Source organism: Pseudorca crassidens, chromosome 1 (assembly GCF_039906515.1).
Source record: "Pseudorca crassidens isolate mPseCra1 chromosome 1, mPseCra1.hap1, whole genome shotgun sequence".
In the NCBI taxonomy this organism is placed as follows: Eukaryota; Metazoa; Chordata; class Mammalia; order Artiodactyla; family Delphinidae; genus Pseudorca; species Pseudorca crassidens.
This window is the reverse complement of record NC_090296.1, coordinates 105,933,248-105,958,016: the sequence shown is the minus strand read 5'-3', so window position 1 is coordinate 105,958,016 and position 24,769 is coordinate 105,933,248. Positions and strand designations below refer to the sequence as shown.

General features: G+C 34.1%; 1 protein-coding gene across 13 annotated transcripts in view; it reads right to left on the bottom strand.

The window, feature by feature from the left end:
* TCF12 (transcription factor 12) overlaps nt 1–24,769 on the bottom strand; it is a 380,845-nt gene that overhangs the window by 43,323 nt on the left and 312,753 nt on the right. For 9 of the 13 annotated variants that reach the window (XM_067747931.1, XM_067747970.1, XM_067747922.1 and 6 more), the window contains 4 exons: nt 4,774–4,879; nt 3,602–3,741; nt 3,178–3,322; nt 2,452–2,516 (listed from right to left, as the gene is read on the bottom strand). In XM_067747931.1, the coding sequence (XP_067604032.1) occupies nt 2,452–2,516; nt 3,178–3,322; nt 3,602–3,741; nt 4,774–4,879 (456 nt within the window). Of the gene's footprint in view, nt 1–2,451; nt 2,517–3,177; nt 3,323–3,601; nt 3,742–4,773; nt 4,880–15,737; nt 16,282–24,769 lie in introns of those variants that run through there. The other 4 variants (XM_067747996.1, XM_067748030.1, XM_067748004.1 and 1 more) reach the window with 3 other exon arrangements.

Sequence of the window (24,769 nt, the reverse complement as noted above, 5' to 3'; positions counted from 1 at the left end):
AGAACTTAAAATTTCAAATACTCATGGTCACCATTTCCAAAGATCTGTAATACCTAACATCAAATTCTGAGACGCATGTCAGACTCTCAAATGTAATCCTCATAAAATTCCTTCTCCTCATCTCTTCTAATCCTTCCTATCCCCAATGTAATTTTTTGTCTGTTTTTCAGGACATTCTAAGAGCACTAAAGTGAATGTGAGTTTGTAATGGAAGTTAGAGAAAGAATGTGTTTGGGGGAGGTGTCTGGTGCAGAGTGGGGCAGGAGATGGATTGAAGGAAGGGATCTGAAGTGTGCAGACTATGGCATGCAGTGATGGAGCAGATGGAATGCATCACCATCAGCTATGACAGAAATGATTTATGGAATGACCTGGCTGCTCCTGCCTAGTAACAACACAGGATGACAGAGCTGAGTTTCCATGACAACCAAAGCCCACCCACTAACTAGATTAAACATTCTCCCCTGGCTTCCACTCACACTGAATTTAGATCTTCTTTTCCAAATGCCAATTGGTTTAGCTAGTATGTTGGTCATAATATGGCAGAATAGTCAAGGACTTGAACGGTAACTGAAAAGGAGCTTGGAGGACCACTGACAACATCACAAATTCCTGCCTGCCTATCTGCCAAGGATCCTTTATGGAAGTCTTCCTTGAATAAAATAAACAAAAACTTTTGAGAAAAAAGCCCCTGAAATGCAGGTTATACTTTTTTAAGTTGCTTAGTATCGAAAGTTCAAATGTTACTTGTCTTTCTACCTGTGAAGTATCTGCTACTGGATTCTTACAGAATCAGCAGAAGGAACTGGCAAGTCAATCAAATACCTGGGAGGCACTCATTTAATATTATAGAATAATTTTCTTCCAAAGTAGGTCGTTTACATCATGTGGAGTGAGTCCAGAATAAGTGAGACCACTCCCTTTAATCCTCATCAACACCTTGTAAAATAACAGTCACTGTACCACTGTCTTTCTGGAAGTGAAGCTAGTTAGATCAGATCTAATCTAATATCTAGGCTTTACCTTTCCTAGCCTGGTGATCCCTAGGGCAAGTTACTTAATCTTTCTGAGCCAAAGTTACTTAACCTTTTAAACCTTAGTTCCTCATCTGTAACGTGGGAATAATAATGCCAACCTCACAGGGCTTTCTTGAGGATTAAATGAAACGACGCATGTAAATGCTTAGTATAGTGCCTAGCACCTAGTAAGCATACAAATTACAGATGATATTTTTGTGGGTTTTGTTATCATCATCATCATTTTTGTCATATGATGCAAGACTGAATTCAACAAACATTTACTGAGCTCTATTTTGTGTGAGCCACCACTATGTGGTAGATGAATTTGACTTGGCTTCATTTCTCAAGAAACGTGTACTGCTCTAGAGTAACATTTATTTACAGAAACCATTCACAAAGAGGTTTATCTCTTTAAATTTCAACAGCTGCTTCCTACTATTCACACATTAAGTGGTCTGCCTTTCCCATGAACAGCAGCAAATGTGTTTGACAGAGTTAACTGCACTTCATAGTAAGACATAAGTAAGACAACTCTAAAAATTCTGAGAGGCATATCACTCAGGAGGAAAAAAGGAAGGAAGAAAAAGCCTAAGGAGAAACTTTAGAAAATACAAAGCAGAAGTACCTCTTAAATAATTAGATTTGGAATCTTTATGGACTACCGGTAAATGTTCTCCCAAAAGAGTGGATTTCGTTTCAATGTTTTAAGGATCATATATATTAAAACCGATCACTGCCTTTATTAAAGCAATTCATTGCTTTGTCATTAACATTCTGGTGTGATGTAAACTACTTGCTGAGGAAAATACTATGGGATTCCTTCAAATTAGTTTTACTCATTTTAGCGTGGGTTCTTCAATGAATCTGTTTTTTTCCTTTTTGGAAAGGCTCTCATCTCCTATGTCTTAAATGAATCAGCAGCAGATGCTTATTCTTTCCTTTAAAAAAAATATATAAAATACCTTCCATGTTAGAAAAAAATCCTTATAAAAGCACTTCCTTCTCTGGATCAGAAGAATAACTGAGTTATGTTTCTTGGTTCCACTTGACTTATTTTAATGGGCAACTCACAAAGTATATGTTTAAAACTAATAAACAGATTTAACTATTAACCTCAGTAATCTGTGCTTTAGATTTCAAAATGCCCAAATTTCTTTTTCTTTTCCCTACATTTGTTGCATTAAGACAAAAACAGATATTTAAATGGAAAGTAGAAGGACAGTTCTTGTGGGAATAGGGTGGGAAAGTGTTCTTGTGAATTATTTTAAGGGCAGTACAAATCAATACAAACCGAAAATAGCTCTAAATGAGTAATGAAGTGGTCCTGTTATAACTACACCCTTTAACTATGACGCATACTGCCCACAAAATCTAACCACTGCATTCAGCAGTGTAAAAATCATTCAGCAAAATATGTAAATTCAATACTTACAGATGCCAAAGCTTTTCCAAGTGCATCACCTGTCTGTGAGCTTCCAGCAGCATTTCCTCTGGTTCCTGAATATTTCAAAGAGGAAAACAAATTAAGAAGTTAAGCAGGCAAGGAGGCATGCTTTTTTAGCACTCTGCCATTATTTCAATGGTGTTCTCCATTGTTGTTGCACATCTGTCACAATAAACCTGCAAATACTCTGCATGTGTTGTATTTAGTAAGCTAAAGTAAAGGTGGGTTCCTTACCAGTTTGTACATTAATGAAAATCAGAAAGTTTCTTTTCCTCCTTTCTTTCATTTTTAAACTCAATACTAAAAAATACGTTGAGTCAAAAGGTACAGATTTCCAGTTATAAGTAAGTACTGGGGATGTACATGATAAATATAACTAACACTGCTGTATGTCATTTAGGAAAGTTAAGAGAGTAATCAAGGGTTATCACAAAGAAAAAAAAATTTTCTATTGCTTTAATTTTGTGTCTATATAAGATAATGAATGCTCACTAAACTTATTGTGATAATCATTTCATGATGTATTTAAGTCAAATCATTACACTGTACACCTTAAACTTATACAGCACTATATGTCAACGGTGTATCTCGATAAAGCTGGAAAAAAAAATATGAAAAGAACAAAAATATATATATATGTATTCAAAAATATGAGATTCACTATAAATCGCCAAATTCAGTTTTAGGGAGTTTTGCCAACCTAAAAAAGCTCACCTAGGATGCTATCTGATCCATTGATGGGAGGGGTGTGTGAGGCAGCAACATAAGGTGAACTGCTGGTACTGGCACGGTGGAAGCTGGACATTGGTGGAAGACTTGTGTTTATGTCTGTTGGTGAAACTGAGTGTGGAGGATAACTCTAAAGAAAGGGGGAAAGAGACATGATCTATTAAATATATTTTCTGAATAATATGCACATATAACTGGGCAACTACTATAACAGGTTAAAAAGAACATCATAAATTAGCAGCTGAAGAGCACTACTCTTGTCATTTACTTTTTCAAAAGGCATGAAGTAAGCCTAGAAGTATTTCAAAATTCAGAAGTTTTGGCAGAATCAAATCTTACACTTGTAATCCAAAAGAAACACAAGTGAGGACAAAGTGTTGCTGCACCCTAGTCATGTGTTACAGCCTACCAAGCGGTCATGTGAATGAAGGCTGCCATAACTACTGGATTGAGACATGTGGGAAGTGGAGGTCCCCAGAATTCCACCAAAACCAGGCTGGCTCATCCCATTTGATGAACTCCAAAGGTCAGAAGAATTGTGGGTCCCATCTAAGACAAAAAGAGAAATATAAAATTTTCCTTAGCCAATATTTTTTCTTTTATTTTGATGATGCTATAAAAATTCAAAGGGTACCCTCCAGATAGGTTTTTCTTCCCCTTTCCAACCTAGTCTTACATCTAGTTTTCTTCCCTCCAAACTGTATAGTTACTATGTTAAATGAAGGAAAAAAGCTTTATAGTTAGAGGGAGAAAAAGTAATTGAAACTGCAGTAGGCAGGTCATTATAAAAATCCTCACAAGACCTAAATTCATATCAGGGAGGACAATAAAAATTCCAAATCTGGAGATAGGTTGGATTTAACTTTTGGTTAAATGGTATACCCATATACAAAAAGTTCTTAATCTATAAGCAATGTATATTATACCAAACATTCTCAAACTAGAATAAAGAAGTTTCTCTTACAGAGAACCTAAGTAATGGATAATGACTATATTATAGTCAGCCTTCAAAAGAAATGTGTTAGCAATGACTTCACTCACCAATGTAAAGTCAAGGAACCATTTATGTAGTAATTTATTGCTCCCATAGTCCAAAACCACAGAAGACCAAATAAAAATGATTTGCTAACAAGAATGAAAGGAAGTGCAACACTTTTTCTCTCTTAAAGTCTTATTCTGTTCTATGATATTCATTTTTTATTTGCACTGATAATTCTAGGGGTGATATGAATCTGTAATTTAAACAAGAAACTAAAATTGTTAATAGCTTTTATATATTTAAATCCTAAAATGAGAAAGAGCAGCTTTACTCACTTTTCTCAACTGAAGTCCTTTATAAATTCAATCAATATTAGATGGGCACTCCGATGCTTCGCTGAGTAATCCAACTACATTGCAGTCAGCAATAATTAGCAATAGGAAACTTTAAAACTAAATTTTAATTTGCTTCAGCCAAACATATCTAGATAAAAAATGTCTGAACTTCTATACAGATATTCTCTTTCCTCACAACTTTAAAATATTGGCTAATATACAAGAGATAACTGTTGTAGTACTTGACAACTATTTGGCAGTACTTACCTTGCATAAAGAAAGTGCTAGCAAACATACTGGTTGGTGGCTTGGGAGATGGATAACTAGGAGATTCACGGTTGAAGTCATCTGAATTTGGGGATGGTGCATATACCTTAAAATTAAACAGGAAATTTAATTAAAATGTAAATGACTGTCATACCACTTATGTAAAATGTGTTACATTTCCTGAAGGGCCTAAAAAGGCCTATCCAATATCTAAAAAGGCCTACCACAAATCCAAACAAACGGCCTAAATCCTCATAAATAACGTCTAACTTGGATATTATCTACCTGTTTGTTTTTAGCTGATTACTAGAGAAAAAACTATTCTAAATATCCCTGTAATGCATCTTTCTGTGACAATTACATCAGGTGGTTGAATAAAGTCACAAATGTTGACTTTGCTTACAAAACACAAATCCATATAGGCTCACGATTCAAAATGTGATAGTGGAAACTAATGTCTTTTGAATACAGCATGAAATAAAATTTGTTTTATTTTATGAATTTGTTCATAAAATCCATTCTTTTCACTGTTACAAGATTTATCAAAATCAAAATGAGTTAGACTAAATGTTACTATTCTTTATGACTATTAAAAGTTAACTGTGAAAGGCACAACACAATTGTTCAGAAACTTCCTTAACTTAGTAGGGTTGGCAAAATTAAACCAAGTTCTGCTCAGGGGTTTTAATTCTTTAATTTCAAGTAAATTTTCAAGTCTGGCACAGCTTTCAGGAAAGGCTCATTTAATCTGTCAGAGCAGTATTAATTTCCTGTGGTAAACCTTTGCTTCAGATAAACAAAGTATGAACATTTTGAATTGGCAAATGGCCAACTCTGTCATTTCTCTGGAAAACTAAATGGGCATCCAAATAACTGTAATAATCAAAACATGATCAAACCATTCTCATGATGACTACTGAAACCAAGAAGGAAGACAAGTAAGTAACACTTAAGGTGATACATGGTCTGTTAAAGTAAAAGTAAACCAGGAGTCACGAAGAATGGAAAGGTGTCCTACTGTGAGCAGTGTATGAAACGTATTTCTTTTGTTTAGTCTGATAAGGGTACAACTATTAAATTTTAATCCAAAATAAAAATTCAAAGTGTTCACTTAACGTGGAAAAAAGTAACTAGCTCAATAAAATTATGGGAGGATGCGTAAAAAAAAGCATCCACATATTTTTTGCATAAGCACAGAAGATTTCTGGAATTACACGTAAGAAACTTAATGGTTACACCTCTGGACTTATAACTGGGGAGGAAGACGTTTGCTTTATGCCTTTCCACACAGTTTGATATTTTTATCAAGTATACATTCCTATGCACTAATAAAAAAGTGGAGGAAGCACACACAGATTAAAATGGGAGCCAATTTTTTATTTACATAAACTGTCATTTATTCTTTCTCTGAGGCATTAACTAACTGTAAAGATTCCTGGCAAATTACCTAACCTTCTGAGGCTCAATTTCCTCATTTGTAAGATGGTGCTAACATTACCTGCATGGGGGGGCAGGGGTTGATGGGAAGATTAGATGAGATAATACATACAAAATGTTTAGGGAATTCCCTGGCGGTCCAATGGTTAGGACTCTGCCCTCTTAATGATGAAGAAACAGGTTTGATCCCTGGTTGGGGAACTAAGATCCCACAAGCCGTTCGGCCAAAACAAAACAAAACAACTTCCCCCCAAAACAAACAAAAAAACAAACAAAACCCACAAAAACAACCTGGATTCCTCAAGATGGCTAAGGCGCACAGAAGGCTCGAAAATGTTTAGCATGGTAACCACTCACTACGTATTAGCTAATAATATCTTTCTAATTCTTATTAAGAGCAGTTACACTGCTACATATTGTGCCTGTTTAGTACTCAAACTGCTATTTCTTATAGTTTTTGTCTGACATCATCCTACTTATATACAGTTCACCCTAGATAAAAGGTTAAAAAGTCAATTTTTAGTGTTCTTGCTAGCCATGCTACTATAAGCACAGGTGTGTCTTTTTAATGGACTGCCTTTCAGGTTAGTTTCCTACTTCTTATATCCCAGAGCAGAAAACACACACTTGTGGTACCTGAAAAGTTTGGGACAAGATATATTCCTAAGAATTACCCAGAAGGATCCTAGATAGGAGATTATGCATTATACATATTAAACATATTTTTCTAGTTCGGTGCTATGACATAAAGACAGAGTTAGAATGAAAGAACTGGATATACATTTGTGTATACACATATACACAAATACACAAATGTGTTTGCAATGTATTAGATAGGCTGATAGGCAGGAAAAGTTTTCAGGAAAGGAATTTTGTACTTTTTTCTTTTAATCAAGTTTCAGCATCAAAATTTAGCTTTAGCTAGATGTCCTCTGTCCCCTTTATAATATACAGATTTTTCCCAAACTATGCTGAAACAACAAGAACGAGATGTAGAAAGAAAATACAAATGAGAATAAAATTTAGAAGACAGCATTAGAACATGTTTTTGTCACAAATGCTTATTTACTATGTATACCATCACTGATCTGAAAGTATACAATATAAAGTTCTCTAATTCTATCTAGCTTTTAGATTGAAACAGTATGTAAACCTCCCAATGATACTTATGAAAAACTCCAGTTTTGATGTGTCATTTCACACAAAAAATCTACATAATTTGTCAGTTAAAATTTATATATAATCTCCCAATATATATTTCTTTATCCTTATTTCTATTCAATTCACTATATTCCATACAAGATAAACTTACACTTTAAAAATTTTTAAATGTATGCAATTATAAAAGCAAAGAACTTCTGCTGATTTACAAAAGAACTTTTGCTGACTTTACTGATTTACAAATCGCTGTAAATAAAGGAGAATATGCTGATCAGATAATGGTTAATTGATGACTATCATGGAAAGCAAGAAAACCAAGATAAAACACACGAAGAAGAGGCTTGCCTGCTTGCATGTAAAAATTTTGAAGCTGTATTGAGAACACAGGGCTCATTTTAGGGCAAAGTTGTTTTTAATGTTAGTCTCTATAAATAGACTTTGAAAAAGATAAATGGACTTTTAAAGAATAGATCTTATAAATGAAAATGGTAAAAACTCTAAATAACTATAAGTTTATCATTTATTTACTAACATAAGTTCAAAGTTTTTATCATGATAAAAATGTTTTGAAAACCATGGTTCTCAAAGAGGCCCATCTAACAGCATTTCTAACACACGACAAAAAACTTTACTTTTGGTATCTTAACCATAGCTTGCAAAAACATAGATGCAATGTTATGAAGCAGCAGTTGTGCCAGTTGCGATTTTTCAGATCAAAGAGTTCTTGCGGCAAAGCACAACTGATGTGGTCTCAAAGACTTTATTAACTCCAGATGTAGGAAAATAGTCAGCCAATTCCACAAAAAGAGCAAGTCTCTTTTAGTTACAATCAGTACTGGCCACAAATTAAAACCAGACTGCTTATGTCATCTGATCACCTGCACATAGATGCCAGTTTTTTCCTAGTTAATGATCTAATCACACATTTAAATCTTAAATATGATTTTGTATCACAACAAACAAAATTAAGAGAAAGGAATATGTGTGCTTAAGGTGATTAAAATCTACCAGGAGTCACACTATTTTAAAAAGAAACAGAAAAAGTACAATTAAGTAATTTAAGATGTTCTATTGAAATGTGGTAATTAGAAATTTTCTTTAGAATTCTAGCCTCCATTTCAGAATGCCAGGTTCAAAGTAGGTATCATGTGGGAATGTCCTTCTTTCTCAAGTACTTAATTTTTCTCCTCCAGGAATGGAAAAGAGAAATTTTGAGTGTTGGGTGAACAGAACCATAACATTTACCTCAACTTAAACGAATATAACTGAAAATCTAACAGATACCTCTCCTTTCATTGTTAAGTATGTTTGAAAAGAATAAATTCACAGTAATATCTCTACTGTCCTCATCCCATCAACCCAAACTTACTTTTTAAGAGTGACAGAGTACTTCAGGGATGAATATTTACATTACTCTATACAGTGATTACACAATTATCCTTGGAATGTTTTAGCTCATAAAACCAATTGGAGTCAAGTTAGCAAAAACATTCCTTTTTTTCCTGCTTGGGTGATTCAGTTTAGTCATATGGATCACCCCAATTCAGGGCAGTCCACTCTGTTTAGCTTTAGAGGCTGGAGGTGTGCACTGTGCTCTTGATTTCAGTGCATCCTTCCTGTAATTAATATTGGAAACATCTCTGCAAGGCAGAAAGGCATGATTTTCTGACAGTTGTTCAGCAAAGATGAAAAAAAGTAGAAGCTTCTGCTAAAAAGATATTTTTTTCTTTTTATCTTGTCACATCTAGTGATGAATTAAAAGATGATGCCATTCCCTATGCTTTTAAAAATAGATCCAAAGCCTGTGTGGTACCTGATATCTTTAAATGTTCTAAATGATGAGGAAATGAATTGGGAAATTTCTTTAGTATGTGACAATAGCTCGCTAGATATCTTAATTAAGATACACTTCCACAGAAAATGAGAGGAATGCTTTAGACGGGCACTGTCCAATAGGTTTCTGTAATAATGGAAATGTTCTGTATCTGAAAAGACAGTAATGTACCTTTGTCTGTACAATACAGGAGATACTCGTTACATGTGACTACTGAACACTTGAGATGTGGACAGTACAAGTGAGAAACTGAATTTTTAATTTTAATTTAATTAATTTAAATAGTCATTTGTGGCTACAGGTTACTATATTGAACAATACAGGATGAAATCACTCTTCCTTACCCACGAGTTTAAAATTAGATAAATTATTTTGAAAGAAATATTCTAGGAGTCTCATAAACTCCAAAGGCTATGGAACGAAAACCAAAACTCTTAAACATTTTGGGAACACCTTTACCTAATTTGGAAAGAAGAAAGACGGAGAAGCTTATAAATTTTTCTGAACATGCTCTAACACAGAAATTATTACCGATATTTCATTATGTTTAGGCTTCTATTAGCGCTTTTGTCAAGATGGTTTGACTAGCAGTTCTCTTTAAGTTCCAATATGTTAAATACCATTAAACACTTTAATGCTAACATTAAACCTCCAATGTGTGAAAAGTTTATGCTAATAGCATAAATCATCTCCAGCATAATCTTTATCAACTTACCAAAATAATAAAGCAAAACAAAATCATTTGGCTAATTTACCCTACCATCATAATTTTAAAATAAAAATGTGATACTATATTCAGGAGCATACACTTAATTTATCTCATTTTATGTAACTATATTTTGTATTAAGCAATAAAAATTTTTCAAGATTTAGCTGAGTATCTAAAACCTGACAACTAACAAACAAACAAAACAGTTCAGGTCACTGGAAAAAAAGAAAACCCCAACCCAACTCAAATTCTAGCTTTAAAATCTAATTAAACCTCTGGGCCACTGATTTTAAAAGTAGGCACATTTAAGGGTCAACACTCAAAAACTAAGAAAGAAAAACTAGGTAATTATTATAAGAATTTTTTAGTTACTGCTGGTCAACCTATGCAAGTTTCATACACAATAATATACATAAACAGTTTCCTTCTACCGCTGCATTTTGTGGGACCTGAATTTACTAAAAAGAGGCTGCTTAAAAAAGAGTAAGTAAAATTTCTGCTTTAAATAATTGGACTCATTGAGATAAGAGTGCTAAGTAAGTAAAAGTTAAAGAAATTTTAGATTAAGAAATTTAACTAAATTTAAATTTAGTTAAATTTAAATTTAACTAAAAGTTAAAGAAATTTCCTAAAAACTATTCCCTATTGATTTTTCTGATCATTTTGGATCCACTGTTTTCTATGCATACTGACCTTATGCATAAACTTAGAGAAAAAGCATATCTTTAACATAAATGTCAAAATCTTAAAGTTTCTGAAATTCAGGGCTTCCCACTTTCCTGGTTCTTTCTTTAATCAAAATTAAAACCAGCACAACCCAAAAGAAAAAGACATTTAAAATTTTAAGTACATGAAATAGCAGTCTAATTTAAGAATCTCCTAATATCCAAGAATATTTAAACAAATGACAGATTTGATAAATATCTCAATGTTTTCAGTATTTTAATATTACATAAATGTAGTAAATTTTGCCGTAAAGTCCAACCTACTACTCAAGTTTTTATGGTAATTCCAAGCCTATGGGGGGGGAGGAATATTTATATAGTTCCAGTACTAAATACTGTAAGAACTGAAACCAAAAGGCATCATAAAGCAAAATGTCTGAAGTAGGACTAACTAAGGGACACACAAGCTATCCATGAAAGATTCTTTTCATCTAATTAGTTAGCCTGATAAAAACACAACTGAAATTTCTGTAAAAGGCATATATATATGTTCATATTTTCAACACTCATAAATAAAAGGACCAATATCTTTTCCCAAGAATTTCCGGAGAGCGATTTGGGGTGAAATAATGTAAAATTTCCTTTCTAACAACGATAAGAAAAAGAATTCTAGCTTTCAGTACAAAGCAGCTTAAAATCAATTACTACTGCTGCTGTCTAAAAAGTATAGTTGAGTAATAGTGGTTTTCATGTGTGAGAATTTCTTCTTAGGTAAGTCAAACACATTTTAATTAATCTTAACATCACTGGGCGTATTTTATCAGTTCTTTATTGTAACCAGTATCATTTTTATAATAAGCACAAATTTTTTTCCTGAGAGATAAACCATGGAATTTTTAAGGGACTGGGTTTGAAACTTGTATGCTAGGATAATGTACTGAACAAATCAATGAGTTGTCACTTCTTCGCTATCTACATTTTAAAAATATTTAGACCCAACAATACAGCACCTGATCCCTTTCTTCAATATGTTCATGAGCTAGTGGAAAGGAACATAAATTTCCTTCTAAAAGATTAATAAACCTGACCCGTGACAACATATTCTCCTGGCAGAGGCTTAACTTCCTGGTATTTGTGTTCACTTGAATCAAGAAAAAAAGACCTTCTTGGATTCATATCTAGAATATCGTCTCATACATTTTTGATAAAGGGAAAAAAAATCAAAGCAGATTTAAGCTAAACTCCTTGTCATCCAATGTCTTTAGCATTCTAACTTCAGAGAATGCTTAAATGACTTCATGTTTTCCTCATCATACAAATGTTAGATTTAACCCTACTGGGCCCATAGCCAGCCTGGAAATTCGAGTTAATTAATTATATACTTTCCTCTCTCATGTTAATTAGCAGTAAATCCCCAACGGAACAGAAATGTAGCTCTATATACTCTCATATTGGTTTCTGTGCTTTTATTAACTGAAAATGTTTATCTGAAAAATAAATCTTAGAAGTATTTACAACGCAATTTTAGCTACTTGCTGCTCTAATTCTTATGATAATACAAATTATGTGGGGAGGCAGGTGCCAAAACCATGGCTATACCAATTTTCACTACTACGAGTTCTATTAGAAGAGGCCTTCTAATTTCCTGCATTTAAAAACATATCTAGGATAGTTTTAAGTTCTTCATCTTAAATAGAAACTAGTAAAAAGCTGCTTGACTGACCATATCAATTAGTATTCATAAAATTGTAAGTCTGATCATACATGCAAAACATATTTATTTGTAAGAATGGCCTAGTGTTTTTCTCAGTGACATTTTCTTTCCAACGGAGTACTTTGATACAACCAGTAGTAAGGATAAGTGAAATCTGGCCCTCTGCTATGGAGACTAGTTTACTTGTCCTTGGATGATAGAAAAGAGAAAACCTGCTCTTAGGAGACAGACCTGGGTTCAGTTCTGGCCTCAATATTTAACTAGCAGGGTGGGGCTTAAACAAGTTACCTAACTTCCCAGCACCAATTTTTCCTTACTTATAAAAGGAGGCTAGTAACAGCTAAATGACAGAGTGGTTATGAGAATTAAATGAGGTAAACATAAAGTCCCCAGCGTAGTTCCTGACACAGAGTAGCCCTTATGATCATGTTAGTTCCTGTCTCTTTCCCAGATTCCATACAAAGAAGGTGAATATTCAAAATGTGTTTCTAAGCTTGAGTTTTAAAACTTGGATTTCTGTGTTGTCTCTAATAATAAAATAATCCCCTGAAATAATGAAAAGAGCATCATGCCTGTACTTGCTGCAATTTTTATACCTGGAACACTTTATAGCATCTTCAGTTCAAGGCCTAGAAAATGGAGGCTGATGAGATAGGTGAAGAGAACAGGAATCCTCTCCTCCCAAAACTTTCCTTCCTTTACCTCTAAGACTTTCTACCTTTCGGCATAAAGGACACAATTGAGTCATATCAATGAGAAAACTGAGTGCAGGCCAAGTTCTTTATAAGTAAGGAATCTCAGAAATCCATTATTCCTTGCTATTTTTCAAAGTTCAAAAAAATAGATAATATTCAAAGTGATTTTAAGTCCCCTATTTATCATAAACACATATTAATATCTTATAACATGGCACATAATACAGCTACACAAAAGCTACATGTGATATAAAGCATTAATCCCTTCTCTTTTCTGATAGTGGGGAAAACAGGGTTAACATTTTTGCCTTTTTGCCTTTTCTTTTCTGCACATAGATGCCCAAGCCTCTTATATTTCCAACAGTACAATACGGCCACATAATCTTAAATAACAAAATATGAAAAGGCTCTTCTCTTATTAATCTCTTTTTTCCTAGAGTCTGTTCAGTCTATTTATTAAATTACCCCAAGCATCCTTAAATATATGGAAATCAACTTGAAAATTTAAAAATAAAAACCGGAAAAAAAAAAGGAAAGCATTTTCTTTAAGGCCAGTATCACTCAGGATTTCTCACTCTTTCATAATACCCGTAAAAGGATCTTAAAAATGAAATCAAAATATTAATATTCAAAATATAAATCTGTCCTATCATCTTAAGATAAATTGATAAAATGGAGTTAAAGAGTGAGCTTAAATTTAACCGGTTCATTATGAGAATTATACAAAAATTCTATAACTCAAGTGAGGAAATACATTTCACTTAGACTCTGGCAACGTTAAAGTGCTACTTTTTACTATAAAGCATTGATGGGCAGACATTTCCCAATATATACAAAGATGAAGTATTTACCATAGTCTTTGGATAATATAATTACATACTATACGATTTTCTTATTGAAGAGTTAGAACAATAATAAACTAGATGTGGTAAAAGTAAAACACATATAAGACTAAGCGCTTATGATACAGAGGACTAGAAAATATATCATCCTTTACGCATTTTTCAAGAACATAAAAGTCACCTTTGACCTATATCAAGCACAGGCTATCAACTTTCAGGCTACACTTTTCTAACATACCAGCCATGTCATCTACCGTAAGCCTGGAAATACTTAATACGATCAAAGCTGTTCCCCACCCCTCCACCCCTAAATGTAGAACAAAGAGAAATGCTGTAATAGAGTGATCTGTGCTCTTGAAAGAATAAAATCTAAACTCAATCTGAGTTATAGTCTCTCTGCTTCAGGGGTCCTGTATGATTAATTTTACTAAACTTGCACACACACCATTTTCAAACAGACTATTTCACTTAGAATAGGACATAAAAGAAAAAATTTTCACATTTGAAAGACAGTTGCCAAGGAAATTACATAGAGATCAAGTTATTTCACTTATACCACCCATCTAAACCTACCTCTCACATTCTCCAAAGCTCTGTTTATATGGCTAGTGTGAACACATACTTTTTAATGAGTTTAAGGATATTTTGGCTTGATTGTCATCTAGTAAGAAAGCTTACTGAAAAGTTAAGAACCAAATGCTAACGAAGTCCAAAGAGGCCTTACCAAAGCAGTCAGAGAACGAAAAAGTGCTTTCATTAGTTCTCACGTACACTGGTTAAAGTCATATGCTACTTTAAAACATTTTCAAGTGATAAAAAGGGAAGGGACCAACATAACTGACTCTATACCTATTTTAGGAAAATGTGATTAATTTTTTTTATAACTTCAAACATTAACATTAAAAATGCCTCTACTCCTGACCAAAAAAAATTGCTAAAGTCATTTATGTATTTAATAAAACACCTGAGCTAATACATTGTTTTGGAAAAATTGAGGAGGAAAATACTGTATTCCTGACATAAACCCAAGATTGCTATTCACTAGTATAACATTTTTATGTTTATCAACTATCTTATAAAGATAAGTCCTATTGAATATTCCAGAAGTTCACCTTCTTTTTAGAATACACAAAATCCTCTGACTTAAAGATATTTTTGTAGAAACATACTAAGTAATTAATACAGAGTAATTAATTTAAAAAACAGAGAAGTTTTACTTAGCAACACAGAAAGGTATTATTTTAAAACATCTAACCATGTGCTATAAATCGACCAGAAATACATTCTTTGGAAAATGTATAAATGCACTCTTTGAAAAATAGTGATTTATTTTATGAATCTGTACAGGGTCAAAATTCTAGTTTGATTGGAAACAGATGGTATCTGAGTAAAGTCAGGCTCCGGACCTGAAACTCCAAACAGGAAATACGGCCCTCACTAGCTGACTGCTTCCCTAATCATTCCCAGAGCTTCATACTTGTTATTTTTATGAATATCTAAGATGACTTTCATCTTTCCCTTCTATCTACAAAGCATCAAGTAATCTTCCCTCTTTCTCTCTCTCTGTTATATATGTATTTTACATGTAGATTATATGTTTACAATATAAGAAAACATTAAAACTAATGTACTTTCAAGCTCATTACTAGTAAAGACATCAGGCATTAAAAAAATATCCCACAAATTCAAGTTTATTTTCTATATTATTTTAAAAATAAAAGCCAAAAACTATTGAGTAACCGTGTCAAAGACAACTTTGCTAACCATACTTACAAAGAAACATACAATCTTAACGTATTACAGAATATGATAAAACAAAACCTCACAGGTTTTAGTAAAAAGTAATTAATCTACCCTCCTTTCCCTTAAACCAGTTAGAAGCTATCTGAACAAAGAAAAAGACTTACCGTTTTTCCATTGTAGTAATACATCAAAGAATTGCTGCCCATTCCAGGGACAGGATAAGCACAATACATGTTGATTTTGAAAATGTTACTGTTTGCAGCTAATGCACTCAGCTTCTCTCCAAGACATACATCCACACAGCCAAACAGAGTTAAGTCTTCAGCACTATGCATCCACACATGATCTACTCAAAAGGAACTTATGCAAAATAGGACTGAACCAACTCACGGAGCAGAGAGGGAGGGTTTGTGCTGTAAGTAACCTCTTTCAATCTCTATCAAGTCCTCACACTGGTGGAGGATACCAATAAGACAAATTCTGGAATTTTAAAAAAATACAAGTCACAAGTGCTAAATAATAAAAAGTGATACAGTGTCTTGGAGATAAATAGCCCAAGGAATTATTAATATTGTCATATATATAGTATATATGTCTCTTACAAAGAAAGACAAACTGACAGATCTGCTAACCTATTTTTAGTTTAAATTAGAGCACTTGTAGCAGGGAAACCTAGCTTGCTACACCTCTAGCAACATTACCATCTGGCATGGCCTACAGTTGCTTCTAACGATGATAAACACATGATCAAGCAATCAGGAATTGGAAACACTGAATCATGTGTAACAAGAAGGATCTAAACAGTTAAGCCTTGTACAAAGTCACTTCCTGGAGAAAGCGGACCTGTCATGTAAGTACCTCTAAACTAGCTAGAACAAACCATGATTTTTTATGTTATAAAAACGGTATGGAAAGAAATTTGAAAGGAACACATTTCATGAAAAAGCTCATTCCAACAATTCAAAAAATTATCTTGAAAATAAATGATGTTTTTAAAACATAATATTTAATATAGGTTTTCAATTATAAAGCTCCTTAAATTCCTCACTCATAACACCAATTAAAAGTTTATAATGGAAAAAAAAAGTTTATAATGGACTGCACTTTCCTAGAATATGTACTAAGCAATTCAATAATTAAAAAGAAAAAACAAACAAGGTTTTGTTTTCCCTTACATAAAAATATGAAAGGCTGGTATGTATAGACAAAATGTGCACTGTAGCTAATAAACTAAAAAAGATTTCTTGGAAGTCTTTCCTCCAAGTTCATTATAGTTCTTAACTAACACTTAATATATTCATATTTTTATGTTAATGTTCAAATTTCTCAAAAAGGAAAACTAATCAGTGTGGGAATAAACATCTCACAGATTTAAAAAATTCATTATACTTAGAAGTCAAAAGGTCTTAGACGTTGTTTTGCCAATACTTTGTTTCTCACACACAAACATATTTCATTATTTTAAAAAATTTCAATTTGTCTTTTGGTGTGGATTCTAACCCAGAAAAACAGAATAGCAACTTTTCTTTCCTCTCATTTCCCCCCATGAAAACCTCTTTGTACTATCTCTTCTCCCTGTGCCTTGCAGGTTCTCACAAAACTGTTAATCAGAGGACAGCTCACAAGCTGCAAAAAAGGGACACATCACTTTTTTAAAGGCACCTTTCATGAAGCAGAACTGCTCTAAGGGAATATTCTAGGAATATTCTATAAGGGACCCCCAAACCCACCATTTTTATGAAAAATATTGATTAAAATATAACAATAAAATCAAATAAGACAATAAGGCCAGCTAAGTTCATAATGTTTTAAAAGCTTATGGTGTTGGAATAACAATAAAACCTCCCCACATTCTCCAGATATAGAAAAGGCTAAGCAGCAGCTGCAAAAGAACATCACTGTACAGCAGACCATTAAAATGCCAGTCTGCAGAGTGGCTTGTAACTTCCTCCCTCCTGAGAGACCACAAAGACCCATTTCAATCCTTAGAGAACTGTGTAAAAAGCGTTGACTTACAATTAACAATGCCATGCCTTAAAACCATTCAAGTAAATTTTAGTCTTTTATAGACATAGTCTCTCTCTGACAGAACAGCTTAAAAAAAAAAAAAAAGGAAAATCAACCATCCAAAATAAAGTTTCCATTTTTCCTTAATGAATAAAAAAAAAACCAAAAACTTACTTTTAAAATAGAAATTTAGGGGACTGGGGGAAAAGGGCAGCCACAAAGCACTTCAACATTTTCTTCCTACAATCAGTAGGAAGCTCAGCTTCAACCTGAGAAAACTTTTATATATTGATTTTAAAAAATCCACCTACAGTAGTTAGGCTTGTTTCTTTGGGGCTTGCCAGAAAAGAGAGAGTACTATGATGTTTGTTAAAACAAACAGCATAATGTAAATCCAACTATGCAATCTTGGCTATTAAAGCACAATGAAAATTTGAGTATTTCATTAACAGTTCTTTATTTTAGAGGCAACTATATGGTATTCTGAAAGTAATAAACAAATATCCAAGTTTAAAAAGTTCAGAGTAAAACCAGACAGCATAATACTCTTTTACTGTTCTAAAGCAGTTTATTAAGGAACTGGATAAGACTTGCTATTAAACCTGAAACCTGAACTTTGAAACATAATAGTTTCTAAGCAGAGCTGAGTAATTAATTAAAAGCTTTTGCTTCTACTTTTCATTCCTCCTCTCAGAAACACAGATACAAAATCCATACATGTGCTTAAATGTAAGATGGAGCCCCCCCCACCATGTACCCAACACAATCACTTGGTATACACTACTGCCTATACTGAGGGCAGATGTAGAAACGTGAGGGAAGAGAGAAGAGGTGGGGGGGGGTGGGCATTTACATACATATGGCATTAAATTTATTCCTCAAAAACAGCAAATCATCAAGAAAACTGGTGGTAATTTAAATAAAATAGTCCCGTATTTTACTCGTATGCTATGGTAATGTCCTTCAAGTTTGCTACTCCAAAATAACATCTTTTTGAAGTCTGCCTTACCCAAAAGAAAGTAAAACTGGTTGATGTAGACATATTTTTAACAGTTACAAATTATCTTCTATGATAAAGTCCTTTTTCTCTTCCTCAAAAATATTTTTTTAAAAAAATCTAATTTAATCTATGTAACAGCTGCAGCACAATTTTTTTTCTTAAGCAGAATCATATTACGGGAAAAAAATGCATATAGATGGATCAAGTGCTGCTCTAGTCAATGCAGTTGTTTAATCTTTGCCTCTTTTTTTTGAAGGAACATGTCAAGGGTTAATCCTATGACTCAGTCTGACAAAACGAGTCAGCTGGAGACAGGGCCACTTTTTAAACCTGATTTCAGACAGACGTGCAGCCTGCACAGGAGCTCTGAACTGTCATGCACTTTTTATCCTGAATTGTTTCCACCCGCAATTCTACGTAATCACTTATGTGTTATTCTAAGATTATGTGATCTGACTCAATATTCATGCTACCTAGTCCAACAATCTAAAAACTCACCAACTTTTATAGCAAAATGGGCATTACTGTACACACCGGCAACATGATTAATGAAAATGTCAGAGAACCCTGAAAAAATATGACTTGGAGCCATACATCTTTTATTAGCAAACTGATTATTCCTGGTTTGAGGATTACTGCATTTCACTGATTTTAAAATATACTTCTCTGCCTTCAATAGTTCAGGATGTGATGTTTATTGCCATTCCAACAATCATCAAGCACAGACCTAAACTAGATAAGAAAAAGCTATGATGTGTTTTGCCTAAGCAATTTACTTCTTTCCAGAAGATTTAGGAAAAAATGTTTCCAAAAAACCTACTAGGTAGAGACCTTCTGGCAACTTCAGTTTAAATTCCAGGCCCTTATTTCCTTCTTATTTTTCTGTTGACTGGGAAACAGATCATCCTCGGAGAGCTATGCAAAATTTCCTGGGGTTACCCATGCAATATTTTAATTTATTTTATTAGCTCTTCTTTATCCTTGATATTTGGATTGCTATAACTCTCAAATCTGTTTTTTAAACTATCTTAAACACGAATGTTTCAAGAGTGACTTAAAATTCTAAAAAAATTTTAAAAGAAAATTTCAATTTAACTGAATTACACATCTTGAATTAATTAATTAATAAAGGCCAGTTAGTGGTTAATATTATTGTACATTTTTTCTAAAATAAGCAGGCAACATTCCAGTGTCCCAAAAGGCCAAAAGATCTGGCTGGAAAAGTAAATCTAAAACCCACTCATAGGATTCCTCATGAAAAGTTTCAACATTATTTCTAAGTGAATCAATTCCTGGAAAATAAGACTTTCAGAGTGAAAAACAAAGCTAAACAAAGTTCACATGTGAATAATTCCACAAATGAACTCTATATATTCCTGCTTTACGAAACTCAGTAAATAACTAATACGTTATTGGTTGCAAGGGAGGTGCGGGGTGAGGATAGTTTTAAGAGCATAATAAATAAGAGAATCTACAAGTAGGAAGATACAAAAGCAAAAGCAAAAATGTCTCCTCTTCCTTATTTAGCATGCAGAAAGATGACTAGTAAATGAATACTGTCTCCTAAACGCGCAGTAAGACACCAAAAAATTCCAGGTGTTATATCTGAACATTATATTGCAAATTTTTCTAGTATATGCTGCTTTGTAAATAAAGTCACTCCTAAGTGTTCAGGAAGTTGGTCTTCTGGTCTTTTTCTAATATTTAGAAATATTATTTTTCTCACAATTTAGAAAATTTACTTTTGCAAAAAATAAAGCAAGAATATAAAACTCTAGTGAAATAATGCATCCCTCTCAAACCGATCCACTAACAATCAGTACCTATTATTTAAACATAATAATGCTATTTATCTGAAATCATATAATGCATCTTCTAACTCAACAATATTACTCTCATCTATCTTGCTGATAACTAATCAATCAGTAAAAAGGCTTCCAAATACTGTCTTTCCACTGTATGAAAAGATGAAAAATCAAAGACCTGGTTTTCTGATCTTTCCTCAGGTGATATTTTGAAAAACTGGTTCCAATTATGCCTTAGTTGTGAGTACCTAAATCCTAGCCAAACCAATAATCAGAGTTATATTACAGATTGGTCTGAAAACTGGTACACAATTTACTTGGATATTGATTGGAAATGAGGAGCAACCACCCCCCCCCACCACTTCTCAGTAAAATTCATGCTAAAGTTCACAAATCACATCATCTGTCTCAGACATAGAACATCAGATTTCTTATCATCTCTTTACAAAAATCTCAAGCCTAACATGTGTTTTAGAAATGCTTAATGCTTAACAAAATAGAAAACACCTATCTGTATAGCCAATGTAAACAGTCAGCTGTATAAACTGCATTTATAGGGCAAAAGAACACTTGTTTAATTCCCCTTTTGACAACCATATGACCAAAATGAGGATGTGTAAAAACAGCCATACCTCCTGGAGGAGAAAAGCAGATAAATCTCTTTCTGAGGTAACTAAATAGTATCCCTCTGACATCAACATGAACAGAACTGACAGATCATACAAAGCTTCTAAAAGGCAATCATTAAATACCCCTTCAAACAAGATAGAACTGCCACTACTGAGAATATATAAAACATGAAGCAAACTTCATGTTTATCTTGATCATAAACTCACTATGACAAAGCAGTTTTCCTCGAAAAATTAAAGTGGGGAGTCCCCCTCCCTAGTAATTCCTGCATCTCTTGGCTGTCCATTTCTTTCCCCACATGAATTGCAGTTTGTCACTTCTCATTTACCACTTGAAATAACACGGTAAGAGATTCATTAACTATGTTGCAACTTGATAATTTTCCTGCAGATGGCTCTATAATCACAGCACTAATGGTGTGTCTGCGGGTAAAAAGAAGTTGAGGAGAGTATCCAGGTTTTAAAATTCTTTAATAAACCAGCACTCTGATGAGCTTTCAAGACTGGGACAAGGCATTGCACTACTGACTTATTAGGTTACAACAAAACAAAAACTAGAAGCAAACAAAGCTATTATTTTAAACCATAAAGGTAAACAATTTGATCTTGGGTCCAGTTACCTCTCCCTTAAGGAAAGTGCTCCCCGGTTTTTTATTTCTTCTTTGACCTGTGTAATTTTTTTCTTCTGAGCTGGAAAGTACCAGATCCTTTCGATTTATGAGAAATGGAACAGTACCATGATATTCTACTCTATTTTAAATTTATTTTTAAAGAGACCAGAAATAACATCTGCATCTTACTTAGCCCAGAGCCATTTCAAGAATCTGCAACTGGAAACTCTAAATAACTTATACATTAAGTTATTTCTGGCACCCAATCTATGTTTTGTTCCAGTAAAAATTCTTGCTAGTGGTAGTAATTTTTTAATACTTCATACCTCTAATTAAGTACTGAGTATCTACCAAATCATCCTGCCTCATATTTGTAATGATCAAGTAACAAAGAAGAGTTCATTTTAGCTATACTCACTGGAAGAAATCATGCAGATCCTAAATTTATGAAAAGACCCATCTTAAAAAGAGAATGGGGGCTTCCCTGGTGGTGCAGTGTTTGAGAGTCCGCCTGCCGATGCAGGGGACACGGGTTCGTGCCCTGGTCCGGGAAGATCCCACATGCCGCGGAGCGGCTGGGCCCGTGAGCCATGGCCGCTGAGCCTGTGCGTCCGGAGTCTGTGCTCCGCAATGGGAGAGGCTGCAACAGTGAGAGGCCCGCGTACCGGGGGAAAAAAAAAAAAAAAAAAAGGAAAAGAAAAAAGAGAATGATTTCTAACCATTAAATTCTGGTGACCAACTCTCAACAAAAGCCAAGTAATACTTCAGTTTGAAAACATATATGAGGATGGTATAATAAGCAGGGGAGGAGATGGGAGATAGTGTCAGTTTAAAGCAAAACAAAAGTTTCAGTAATGCTTACTTAGTATGCTTCACTGGTAAAGGCAATATGCCACCCCAACAAGTGTTCCTTACCAGACAGGTTGGGAAACACAGTCACAAAACTCTGAAAGAAGAAAATGTGTTAAGCTACTTGTTCTATGCATCTCTATCACAAATACTTACAGTAGGGCAGAATAATTCTCCCTACCACTCATTAGTACTCTGTAACATGAGATAAGCTGCTCAGGTTCCAGACACTGTGGCGTCATATCATATGATGAAAAAGAGCATAGACTACGAGTCAGGAGACAGGGATTCGGGTTTTAGCTCTGCCTCTTAGGAAGCATGAGAGCTTAGGCGAGGTCACTGAATTTCCCTGAGTCTGAGTTTCCATTTCTGGAAAACTCAGGAATTAAACTAGGCCAAACATTTCCTAGCCATTTCACCAACAGTGAAACCTTTTATTACCTACTCCACCCCAAAACACTGAATTCCTATTCTGAAAGATTTTTGTCTCCCAAACTTTTCTTGAGTTATAATGAATATTTTTCCCTGTTAAAAAAAAGTCACGCAACTCCCATTCAGAACTTCTGATTAAAAGGAAAATGAAGCACTGCCATGCTGAGCTAATTCTAGTGAAAGAAATCTGATAGCATGGATAATTTATTTCAGTAAATTACACAATTTGTTAGGTTTTCTGAAATATTTACATTTTGTATTACTAATTCTGAAGACCCAGGTTATGACTCACTGGCATAGATGAGACCTAATGTCCACACACCAACCTTAAATTGTATTTTTATAATCATATCTGCAAGTGGCACAGTTAAAAGCCCAGAGCCTCACATGAAATGAAAGGTTGATCGGATAGGGAATCAAAAACATTATTACAACTTCTCAATTCTAAGCTAAGAGTCCAAATGCTTGTATTCTAGTAACATTTATATGCTGGCAAGTGAATTATCTTCACAAGGGGTTTAGTTATGTATTTCTAGTAATATTTTCGTTTAAAACTAACATCTTTTTAAATAGCTCTGTAGTGTCTAGGATAAAATGGTAAAAAAAAAATGAAAAGGGTTGACATCTTACCAACAGGTAACAACTCTTACCTAATTCTGTCATCTAATTAGCTCGGTAACAATTTTGGTTTCTTAATAACGTGCAGTTTGATCTACAGGTCAGACATTTTATGTTTAACACAGCACCACCGGGAAAATAAAGATTTTTGGCCATATTCTTCAAATAAACATGTAAGCCTCTACAGAGATGGCTTTGTTATAATTTTAGTAGGCAACAAGAGTTAAGGAGACAATCCTTAACTTAAGAGAGCTCATCTTAACTAAGTAGGCTGTGGCTCCTGCACTGTTCGGTAATAAAGAAGTTGGGCCTGTGATTTGCTTCTTTGTGCCTTTTGGCTGGAGAATTTAGTACATCATAAAAGAGATTATGTGGATTATAGACAAAGGTGGCTGTAATGAATACATAGGTTGGATAGTTAACAGGGTATAATACAAGAATAAAGGGTGAAAAGCATGTAGCAGTACCACAGTACCTTTACAGCTGTATGATCTTTTTTTTTAAATTAATTTATTTACTTATTTATTTTTGGCTGCATTGGTCTTCGCTGCTGCACGCAGGCTTTCTCTAGCTGTGGCGAGTGGGGTCTACTCTTGGTTGTGGTGTGTGGGCTTCTCATTGCAGTGGCTTCTCTTGTTGTGGAGCAGAGGCTCAAGGTGCGTGGGCTCAGTAGTTGTGGCTCATGGCTCTAGAGCACAGGCTCAGTAGTTGTGGTGCATGGGCTTAGTTGCTCTGCGCCATGTGGGATCCTCCCAGACCAGGGCTCGAACCCGTGTCCTCTGCACTGGCAGGTGGATTCTTAACCACTGTGTCACCAGGGAAACCCCAGCTGTGTGATCTTGAGGAACACTGGGGTGCTCTAACACTGGTTATTTGAGACTGAAATATTAAAAAGATCCAAACTGTGTTACTATTGTTAAAATTGGAATAAAGATATGAATACAGGATCACAATTATTAATGCTAAGTCCACACATGGAAAACCAAATTCAGGTCTTCCTAGCTGTGATGTATCTAACTGAGAGTAAGACTATGCCTATGTAAATGGGAAGAATTCCAGTGATCTTTGCCACAGAAAACACTTCCACTTTTCTGATGAAAAACTGGAGGTTTTTTTTTCTCCCTGAAAAGCTTTTACAAAGTTTAACCATGTTAAACATCTTACAGTATAGATAGTTAAAATATACTTGTAGCTCTCCTTGAAGAATATGTTAATTTCAGATTGTTCAGTATGTTGTTTATACCT